Genomic DNA, 11,008 nt, shown 5'->3' with positions numbered 1-11,008 from the left:
TTTGTTGTGACCCCACGTTAACCAATCAGATTCACGCAGTAAAGGTGAGCCGTACAATACCCGGGGTTTGGTTGGAGAGGAGGGGATTATCACCTCGTCACCTGTGTAGTTATGTACGGACAGGTGGACTTGTCAACAGTCACCTCGGAAGACCTCTCGCCAGTCATAATTTGGCGCCGCCTTTTTCGGGAGCGTTATCAGATCAATCAAAGCACCACAGACGGCTTTAATTGTTGAAATTAATGAAGCCAATTTTTATCCACTTAGTGCTGTTCATTATCTTGTTTTCTTTACAGGATATCGCTTACAGAAAAGCAAACAAAAGAGTATGCGTGGAATAAAGAGAACTTTGTAGAAGAAAGTATTTAAACGTAATAATTTTCTTTGTTTTGTATTTAAGGTACCTATCGTACCTGGCCAAGCTAAATTAGGTAAACGAGTTATGAGATGTATCTGTATTTGTTTTTGTATAGCCAGTAGTATATTTGCCCTTTACAGTAAAGCACCAACACTGGCCAAGCAACGTCTAGCTACGGAGCCACCATTAGAATACGTCATGGTAATTATTCGTACATGTACTGTGTGCCAGACTAATAAAGGCATTTGTTCATACCACTGCTGCCTCGATATGGCTTATGATGGTGTTTTTCAACGTTACAACGCTAACCGGCAAACTGGAGCATGCGGGTCAAATCTATGGTATTTGAGGTTTGGAGTAAAGCACTGGCTATGTGACTCACAAACAATAAAACCGTAAGCTGTGAAAACTGGAGCCATATATAAAGCGAATTAAGTACAGTCATAGAAATCTAAGGTGCAAAAAATCCTGAAACTTTGTCTAAAAACATTATACTAAGTTTCGACAATATCCTTTATAACAGCATGCAATGAATTCGAAAACTTAATCGGAAAGACCATTTAGAAAAGAAAACTCCAGTCATCGAGATATGTGTTTGAAAGAAGTCCGTGGTGCCTTCTTATTCTCTAGCCTCACAACAAACTAATCTGAGCTGGGACCATACACAGGTTCACTCGCATTTGATTATTGTGTGCGTGTTCATTATATTCAGTTGACATACAAGAAACAGTCTTCCGTCTGGACATGTTTATAACGGTTTTTATAAGACCATTGGCAGGGTAAAGTTGTATTCATTAAAGCTTTTTGGAGACGAAGTGTCCATAAACGAAGAGGAATCAAAAGTTATTAGTCTTTTGATACATGTAAAGCGCGCCAAATCTCGTTCCTCTTCGACTTACAGAAAATTAGTAGACTCAGGGACGCTAGAGTAAAGTGGGTCATTGTCTCTCCATCACAACAGAGCACCTGTATTGTGTGGTTTAGATGATACAGGCAAGCTTACACACACGTATAGGCGTGGAATTGCCGGAAATCGACTCTACTAAAGCTACTTTAGTAGAATTCAAGTCGACTTGAATTATCTCCAGCGATGATTCAAGTCTGACGCAAGTAGTGTTCCAACATTCACATACCGGCGCCCGGCAGTGTAGTTTGCGGAAACAAAAAGTATGATATCAAATGCAATAAATTAGAACAGAGCTCACAAAATGTAAAAACTTAGTCATGGGCATAATTTGTGCAAAGGTATTGATAAGCATTTTCATTGCTCGTTTCCGCTAACAGCCCGGCCAGTCCTCGGTTGTGATGATATCATCATGAAGCGGTCCACTGTCGCACTGTTTCACAGATATCATGCTCATTATCGAGCTATTTTCCAGCTGCAGCTGCAGATCGTCGTTTTCCAGTCAGGACAGCGACCTTTTACATTTGCATAATGGTGTTCAACAGCTCGGACTTGTGATAAGTTATCTCACGTGGAAGCCGTCTGGACGCGTGTCATTTCTGTCTAATGGGATCAATTAGCGGTCTCAGTGGGATAAAGGAGCACAAGAACTGGCATTTGTTTTCATTAAAGAAAAGAAAAATGGGGAAAATTCACGAAGCCAATGATACAAGTTGTTTTGAAAGATTGGGATTTCCGTTTCTTCCTGACCGCACCGCGTCTCTTGATATATATGTAACGAAGCTTATACTATTACTTGTAGGACGAAGTTGATAGCAACTTTTTTTGTACGACAGATGTATACGTACTAGCCGGGAGACGGCTATCTTCATCAAAACACAATAGAATGAAAGCATGGCTCGGTGTATCATCTGACCGCACCAGTAAGCAAGTTGATTTGATTTAACTGCTCTTCTTCTATTTTCAATAACAGTAAATCGGTATTAATGTTATGAATATAACCATAAAAGTTACAACAAACGTAAAACTGGCGTCACAATGGGACAATCAAGACCCCAGAAAAACAATCTGCAAGTTTCAAATAAATGAATGAATAAATGAATTCGTCAAGGCCCCCTTTTATGAGAGTGAGTAAATCAGAAATATCTACCAGGCGCCACTCATGACCAGTGAACATCAGGCAAGAGTTAACAGCCAATAGAAGTGGTTCGGAGGTCGGTAGAGAGGGCTAAGACAAGGACAGGTGGCAGTATTGGATGGAACTTTTTTTCGTCAGTGGCTTTCTTTAAAAGTTATTTTCTTGTATAAGTCAACTTCTTGTAAAATCTATATTTCAGAGTAGAGATGCAAAATATCACGGAGACTAAAAATAGTTCTTTTTGTTGTCGTTGAGTTTCCCATTTAACATCTAGAACTGGTGTGGAATGAGCCAGGCTTGTCCGGTCCACATCACCGGGGGAAAAGACTAGAAACGTAGAGACAACTCTTTCCAACAGTAATCTAATGATTCTAACATTAGATTCGTCACCAAACAGAGAGCACACGAACAGAAAAGATATCAGTCATGTCCAATGGTACAGGATTGCTCGACGCATCTACTACATTTAATTTTGAGATGTATATATGATTACAGCATGCAATCAGTGAGTCAGCGGGGAGATAATGGGACCAATAGTTGAAGACTGTTGCATAGGTATTGGGAAATTTCTACTGTCTAGCTGGAGAGCGCAATCAATCAGGCAGACAGGGAAATGCTGATCACGGTTCAATGCTGAGATCAGTGCAGCTATTATGAGCGGTTTGGGGCCAGTAATTGGATGAGCTATGGCTTGGATTCGATTTGGAATTCCACACAGTGTAATCAAGGGAGCATTTGCACGTTTCATTTTGAGTCAGAACGGCTGCTCCAAGGTTCCAAGTAATCGCTTTGTCTTCCCTGAAAGGCCATGTTCAGCTTTAATTTTATCTCGTGTGTGTCTCTTAAGTTTAAGACCTGGGGAATTTATCTAGAACTTATTCTGGTAAATTGGTAATACCTGTGCGGTTATCGAATGTATCGTGCATTGTCACTTATGTATGTTTGAAGCAAGCACGTGCTTACTACCATGTTATTGTCCTGGAGTTGCATGTCAAGATCTGTCAATGGACAGAAGCTCAGGCGTTTGTTTAGTTTAATCGACAGATTTTTAAGTATTCATATGGTATCCCCTTCATTGATCGCTACCTTAGGGATAATTTCAGAAAGACGTACATGTCCGGAAAAGCTTGAACGAAGATTTGCTGAATTCGGTGTTGGTCGACGTCACATGAAATAACGCTCTATAATAAATTGCAATGTCGTTCGTGAAGCTACCAATAGTATTATTATTGCCATTGGTAGGCAACCATTTTACTCGAACAACTACCACCTCACGAAGTATTTACGTACTCTCCAAGCAGAGGTTGAGTCGCGTAGATATAGTAGTATATGCCTATACGTATCTTGTAAACGTAATTTTATGGTGCAAGGCATACTTGTAAAGTAGAATAATGGTCAACCTCGTCCAATTATCATACATTCCCTGCACAACCAAGAAGAGATTGAGAGTAAACAGCAATAATCTAATCAATCTTCGTTCGCTCATCATATCTCTGACTTACGCACATCTGTCGGTTTTAGAAACGCATGAATAAAAGAATAAGAATTTGATTTGTGGAAAAGTAGAGGGAATATATCTGTTAGGATTTTGACGCAACGGACGTCATGTTTTTTTTTAAATTGTGGAATATATCCAGAGAGAATACGAAACATGTATCGTACTTCAGTAGTTGGTTTGCTGCAGTACCGAAGTCGGCAATAACGACCATTATCCCGCCCACATACGTCCCACAGATAACACCTGTAATGGCCGATGACTGATTTTGTACTCAGTCAGGCGCCGGGTTTTAATGCACTCAGCGTGATTATTTGCTCTTTAATTTCCCGTTTCGCGGCAGGACATAATGGAATTGTAAGGCACAACTTAGCTGAAGCTCCGTGGTGTACCGGTGGCGTGATGATGGGCGTTAACATGTGCAAAACGTTAATCATATAAATGTCTTTGGTGTGATATCGGCCCGATCAAACCAACTCTAGCAGCGGACATCGTGGCCTCTCCCTAGCCTCCACCAACCTTCCTATACTATGGGGGTGCTGGGATCGTAGAATTCAGCAAAAGAAATCAGAAAATTGGCCAGGTCAGTTCGTGAACGCTTAGGTTATTACATATAAATGTTTCCGCGGTCAGCCAACTCTGCTGGTAGCAAAACTACCCTGGCAAATTCTTCTCACTATATACTAGCCATCGTAGTCAGTCTGGTAGAGACTAGCTACTCTCCAAGCAGAGACATCAAGAAAGAGTACAAAATAGAAAGCCCGATAAAAACGACTAAAAACAGCCGGAGCATAACCTCTGCTCGGAGAGTAGAGACTAGCCTCTCTCTACTGAAAGGCTTATCCTTAGCGCAGTGGATCAGCGTGTAGGTTTGGAAACTAGGCTATGGAGAAACGCAATGTAACAACTGACTAACAATCTGGTGCAACTGTGCACTCCTGTGTAAACGTAATACCGTGATGCAAATTGACACGCGCGTGGTATAGTTGGGTAATACAACGAGAATGTTTTTTTTTTTCAGAAGTGTCTTTATAACGGGCACATTATCGAAAGTAATGGAAGGGGAAATGTGCATTTGTTTACAGATTCGGTTTAAACACCCCTTCCCATTATTCCATTACATATCTCTCTAGTGAAACTAGAAACGCTAGAGAAACCTTTTCATGTCAACTACGCCATCATGCAGCTTATAGATGAACTACAGGACAGAAAAACGGGAGAACAGCTCCTTTTGCTTTAATGAACCATACACATTATACAAGTTACATTATCAGCCATTTCAAAGTTTAAAGTAAGTGCTGGTGATTTCCATCAACACCATGATTCTTCTTGGAAAAATAACTTGTTTGCTTAAAACAAAATAGAGAATATAAACTTACTGACAGCTTACATTTCACACAAACTAAGGTTGGCTAAAGCAAGGCAATACATACAATATACATACAACATATTACAATGTGTGATCACAATACAAGCTATGCTTGCCCCCATGTATACGTTCCTTTAAATGATAGACAAAATGCAGAAAAAATCACTGCAACTATCAATATCTATAAGGTAATAGGTTTTAAATTACATTTGGGTCTAGGCCAACAAATAAACTAAAATGGTTTTAGTCATTGCACACCAAGGTTTTGCAACACTGTTCCTTTGAAAAATGATTCAAATTACATAACGACCTATTAAAAACTAGAAAAGCAACACTTGCAAGCAAATTTCAGCCCCACTCCCTCCCCCTGCAAAAATGGACAGACCCATAACGTTACCAACGAAAGGAATGATTCCTGCAGTTACTGCAACCCCAACATCACCCCAATTTTTCTGAATTTGAATCCCCATGCAAGAATGGATAATTCCAAATACACTGAAAGGAAGGCAATGAGAAAGATGGGAGAATAATATCAGAGAATGGGAAGTCATCAACACTAAGTAACACTAACAGAACCGCCAGAACCGTTCCTTGCATGATAGTTTTGTCTAATCTCAATATAATACCACTTCAGTTTTCATTTCTTTACTATGGTTAGGTCTTCAAATGGACAAACGTTTTGCTTGACTCTATAGCAAACTTCAGTATCTGAGATGCAGTCTTTGTTTGGTGATCCCTAGAATCGTCCAGAAGCATTTAATCTATTTGGTCTGTTTCTCTTCTCAAGTTTTGCTGTCAGTGGCGTAGGACTCATAAGCGTACAGCAATGCTCCTGGAGCATCTCAAACAACTTACACCTGCTGACATGGGAAGCAGTAGTGCTCTGCAGTCGATATTTGCAACATTGTCTTTGTCAATCGAATGAAGCTGCTCTTGAAATCTATATCATAGATTATCATTGTAACTGACATGAATATTATAAGTAGACTACAGTAGGGTCTACACAGCATTACATGCTTGAACTATAAATATAACTTAGGAAGGCCTTCAATAATAATTTTGTACAATTCTACACATACATGCTAGATTTATTCACCATTAGCTGATAAGAAATATATCATAATCTAAAATTATCGTACCTTTCATATTTCACCAAAATCTTTATGCTATAAGTTTGCAAGGCAATTCTGAAAGGGTACACCGATATATGACAAGATAAGCTGCCTTCAAAGATAACCACAAAGCATATCATACTGGAAATTCAAGTCATCTATGATTTTTCTTTGTTACATATAAACTTGAGAGTACCCCCACCTCTGAACAATGTTCAGTTACTGTCTATTCAGGTGTCTTTACTCTTTTGACTTATTTCATCCTAATATTGATAACATCACTGTTTTCTTGCTGCTACTGCCTATGTGTCACCTTCATCTAGTTGTTAGTTTCATTTCAAACAAAAATTTATCTATTCATTTATCTTATTTCTGTCATTTTTACCCAGGGTTTCCCAGCTTGGTGTGATTCTTTCCTGTCCTGTCCTGAAATGTGTACTTATTTCTTCATCAGTAGCGCTGGCTCAAGATAATAGTTTTCTTCCATCTACATGTACGATGTTTTTAAGTAGGCTGATAGCATAAAGGCAATACATATAAGGAAAACTCTTGTAAGAAATGGGTGAGCCAAGTCCAACGTTATAGCAGATAATTCTAGTGAGGTCAAGGTCACAGGACAGCTCAGGTCAAGGTCACAGCAGCTCCAGCTGTCCTGTCACCTGATCTACTGTTTCCACTTTACCCATGATGCCAAGCACTGTCTTGGAACCTGCGGGTATCTGTGGAACAGAACCAAAGAAGATGAACCACATGATTACAACTACCGCCATTGCATGAATAGCTTCATCAGATAAATACATGATCATATACTATGTATTGGCAACAAAACCAGTCTGCCATGTTTGAGTAACTTTTTAGCTACTAATACCGTCCTCTAGGACTAATGACCTCTCAATGCAGCTGGAATGCTGTCTCAAACCTGACTGGACCACTCCTTGATGCTTCATGTCAGAGCAGCATGTTCAAAAAGTCTACAACTGTCATGAAAGTTTGACTTCATTACTGGTATTACATCTTGCATCTCGTGCAGCCCACCAGATATTTATGTAGAGTCAGTAAGCCTATAGACTTCCAACCTAAAATGCTGGTCCATAGTTGTGGGATTTGCAATCCTTTCCAGTAGCGTCCAGTAGCATTCAAAATCCAAACATTCAGGTCCAGTGGCAGGCTCATTGACCACCGGACTACATATGCTGTGCTATAAATGAAGCAGAAGGTGAAGAGGCAAAATCATATAAGTCTTAATATAAATATAAATACACATATAAAGCTTTTACCTGTGTTCTTCCAGCATCTTGAATAATACAGTTGGGGAGGTTCAGAGCTGTCGCTTTTGATGCCAACTCTTCCAACTGTGCAACATTGTCACCCTTCAGAACTATCTTCATCTCACTAAAACAAACAACACGGGACAGAAAACAATATACAGTTGAAACAGACATCAAAAAGACATAAAAATATTTCAAGCTAAATTGCCAACTTATACATGCAGAGAACATTACATTTGTTCTTTGTAAATTGTATGGTCCTTTAGTACTTCTACCAATGGTGCCTTGTATTTCTCAAATTCAAAATGCAACGAGAACTGTGAAAACGCCTACTGTCAAACCTGTCTATGGCGGCCACAAAAGGGGCTGGAGAAATGTGGCTACTATAGACAAGTGGTTACTATAGAGAAAATGCTGATCAACTGACCACGAGTAATAAGTTACACATGATTCTAGTACCCACTAATCTTCCTCACCAAGTAACATTGTCTCGATCATCTCAAAATTCAACTAGCCCTGCCAAAGTCAAATCTACTGAAAATGATTGATATTGCCAAGTTGGTAAAGTCGCCGATAATGACTTGCACTCTAACATTCAAGGCACATATACCTTCTGCTACTGCCAAAACGACCCTGTGGGAAACTCCAGATCCTCACAAACTACGATTTCAAACTCAGTGCAGACACAAAATTAGTAGCAGTGCTCCTACCCATCGTGACTGCTCCCATACTGCATCAGCATGGCAGTGTGCCTGCTCCGTTGTACCGTCCGGTACAGTTCCAGACAGGCGTGCGCCACCTGAGCGGCAACTTTCCCCACCCCCATCTCCAGCTCACTGTTGACAACAAACACCATCTTGTAGGTGTTGGTGTGAGTACCTGTAGCCTGCAGGAGGGGAGGGGGGCATCCAGACAGTAAATATCATCATATCATGTAATTGAAGTACCAAGGTCAGCCACCAGGAGGCCCAAAGTCAACCTTAACCTTCATGTCCACTACACCTACCTACATTGCAACATCATTGCAATCTATCCATATATATATATAGTTATTATATACATATAGCTTACGATGACAAATATTACCAGGAACACAGACACACATATACACACATACAATGTACACCTATGCATGATGCCTCCTGATGCATGTTATGCAACCAAATCCCTTATAAAACATCAACAGTGCTTCCTGTATGGCGGTAGGAAAAACTCGGGACTCCAGCACCAACTCATACAACCTTTCTGGGATGATTCTGATGACCGTGACCCTGAGGCACCCAGCAGTTGCAATTGCAGAAGTGCAGAATAAGATGCACACCACCTCACAAACATGCACAGTGAGCAGAACATCTCTGTTTTCAAGGAGGTAGCAACCATTTGTAAATATTCTGTCTTTACTTACCTCATAGGGAGGTGGCTCTTCTCCTTCTAAGCTCTGGCCAGGGTCAAACAACCAGCCAAGCGCAATTTCTGCTGAGGAGTTGCCTGTGTAGAACAGTGCCTGAAAAACAAACGGAGGGGGCCTGTCATCATGGAGATTTGACACATCCTGGAACTATAGTAGAACTAGAAGTTCTTGATTATTTTTCAACACGTCTTTCCAATCAAATTTCTGAGAAGAAAGTGGCTGATTTGTAGGTGGGGATGGGGGTTAATGCCTCTTGCCCCTACATCAGTTTACCTTGATTGTGCTTTGTCTTGCATTGTGTTGCTGCAGCTGTTTTAACTGTGAACTCCTGGAACCCTAGGCCTGTCAGTGCCTTCTTTCTGCTTTCATTGCAAAACTATTTTGGAATTCCACTTACAACACTACATATCCAAGCAGATGTTAGGATGGTAAAGTTAACTCTTAAATCAAATGCTTTATGAGATCGCAAGGATGGCGTTTTTCAGATGCACCACCATTATATTCCACCAGTCAGAAAACAGTGTAGTCATAAAAGATACAATTTGTCCTCACAACATCTACTTGGAGATGAGACAGACTTACATTTTCTGCATCCTTCTGATCTATCCCCATGGCAGTGAGCTGCTTCATGACCTCTGGGTTGGGGGTCCACTCCTGCTGCTCTCCACTGGCCTCGGACGGGGGAGGGGTCGGGTTGGAGCTACTCATGATGGGATGCCTGCTACTGGATGGGACAGTATATATCAGATGTTTGTTTGTTTGTTGGGCTTGGACATTTGGTAGATGGCCTTGCGGCATCACACACCTGGTCTAACTGACTAGTAACAGTTTACCATACAAACTGCAGCCAGGCTGCCTCCCCCCCCACACACACACACAGACAGACATCATACATGCATGTGCGCATGTGCACGCGCACACACACACACACGGTCCCACCGACATACACACACACACACAAAGAAACACACACACACATGTACATATTAGCTAATTTGATCTTTTCATAAAGTCAGTTGACCATTATTCATTGCCTGTAAAAATGGGGTATGATCTAGGGATAACTGTTATAACCACTGTTGACTGTACCAGAATAGATGCTGATTTTGTTTGCAATGAGGATGTCATACCAATATGATTTATCATCTTACCTCATCCTCAACATCCAAATTTTTTTCAAGAATGTCAATCAATCAAGGAAGATAATCAAATCAAAACATGCTTATTGATTATATCGTTTCATACTTCATGTAACGTTACACACATTTTGATCTCAACAATATTACCTGATGATAATTGTACTAACATAATTAATTCATTTGAACAAACTTTGCCACAAACATCTGCTGCCTGGCTTAGTTGATGAAATAAATCTAAATGAGCTCAAAACACTCCTCCTTGTAGTTGACGCTTTACTAGCGAATGGAAATTATATTTATGACGAAAGATGGAAATGATCCACAAGCTGCGTTCCCCACTTCCCCTGGTCTACATTATAATTTGTCCGTATAACGTCACGTATAAAGTTAAATTTGCAGATGTAACGTTAACGTTATCTCAAACGTCAAATCTATGTAATGCTATTAGTGTAGCAAATGATACAGTGTCTAAATCCAGCCTTACACAGTGGCAGGAAAACACGAGTTCACAAATTTACAGCTACTCGCCCCCCTCCCACCACGGCACCAGACCTCCAGTGATCGTGAAAGACCCGATCTCCCAGGGGCAACCTGACCAAACCTGGAAGGCTGGCACGTTACAATCATGGCAGAAATCGAGTACGGGGAAGTTAAAGCACAAACCTGCTGGAGGATGACCTGTCTCTTGACACAGAAATGTTTCTTCGAGTTTGCTAGCTACGCCCATGCATCAACTAGTGCCAAACCAAGTCGCCATCTTGTTTCGACAGTACGTCATGAATTATACCCTTATTTGGTCCTCCCATGTTCATCT

General features: G+C 40.6%; 1 protein-coding gene across 2 annotated transcripts; it reads right to left on the bottom strand.

Moving 5' to 3' along the window:
- Nucleotides 1-5,109: 5,109 nt before the first annotated feature.
- On the bottom strand, nt 5,110-10,982 carry LOC118409763 (probable peptidyl-tRNA hydrolase 2). Of its 2 annotated transcripts, none has more exons than XM_035811053.1 (6): nt 10,858-10,982; nt 9,638-9,776; nt 9,050-9,148; nt 8,355-8,530; nt 7,654-7,768; nt 5,110-7,095 (listed from the first exon to the last, which is right to left on the bottom strand). In XM_035811053.1, exons 2-6 carry the CDS (start codon nt 9,761-9,763, stop codon nt 7,009-7,011), a joined length of 603 nt encoding a protein of 200 aa, XP_035666946.1. In that variant the 5' UTR covers nt 9,764-9,776; nt 10,858-10,982; the 3' UTR covers nt 5,110-7,008. The 2 variants fall into 2 exon arrangements, with proteins under 2 accessions (XP_035666946.1, XP_035666947.1); XM_035811054.1 differs by having other exon boundaries at nt 9,638-9,779; nt 10,858-10,973.
- Between the last annotated feature and the right edge of the window lie 26 nt (nt 10,983-11,008).

This window comes from Branchiostoma floridae, chromosome 2, assembly GCF_000003815.2.
Source record: "Branchiostoma floridae strain S238N-H82 chromosome 2, Bfl_VNyyK, whole genome shotgun sequence".
NCBI lineage: Eukaryota > Metazoa > Chordata > Leptocardii > Amphioxiformes > Branchiostomatidae > Branchiostoma > Branchiostoma floridae.
The sequence above is the reverse complement of the archived record's forward strand: the minus strand, read 5'-3'. Positions and strand labels throughout refer to the sequence as shown.

What these genes read in the sequence shown, in the direction of transcription:
- LOC118409763 (XM_035811053.1), bottom strand. Translation starts at nt 9,763, where the DNA reads ATGAGTAGCTCCAACCCGACCCCTCCCCCGTCCGAGGCCAGTGGAGAG. An exon ending in ATCAGAAGGATGCAGAAAAT is followed by an intron (nt 9,149 to 9,637) that starts GTAAGTCTGTCT and finishes TTTGTTTTTCAG; the next exon opens with GCACTGTTCTACACAGGCAA. An exon ending in AAGATGCTGGAAGAACACAG is followed by an intron (nt 7,096 to 7,653) that starts GTAAAAGCTTTA and finishes TCTGTTCCACAG; the next exon opens with ATACCCGCAGGTTCCAAGAC.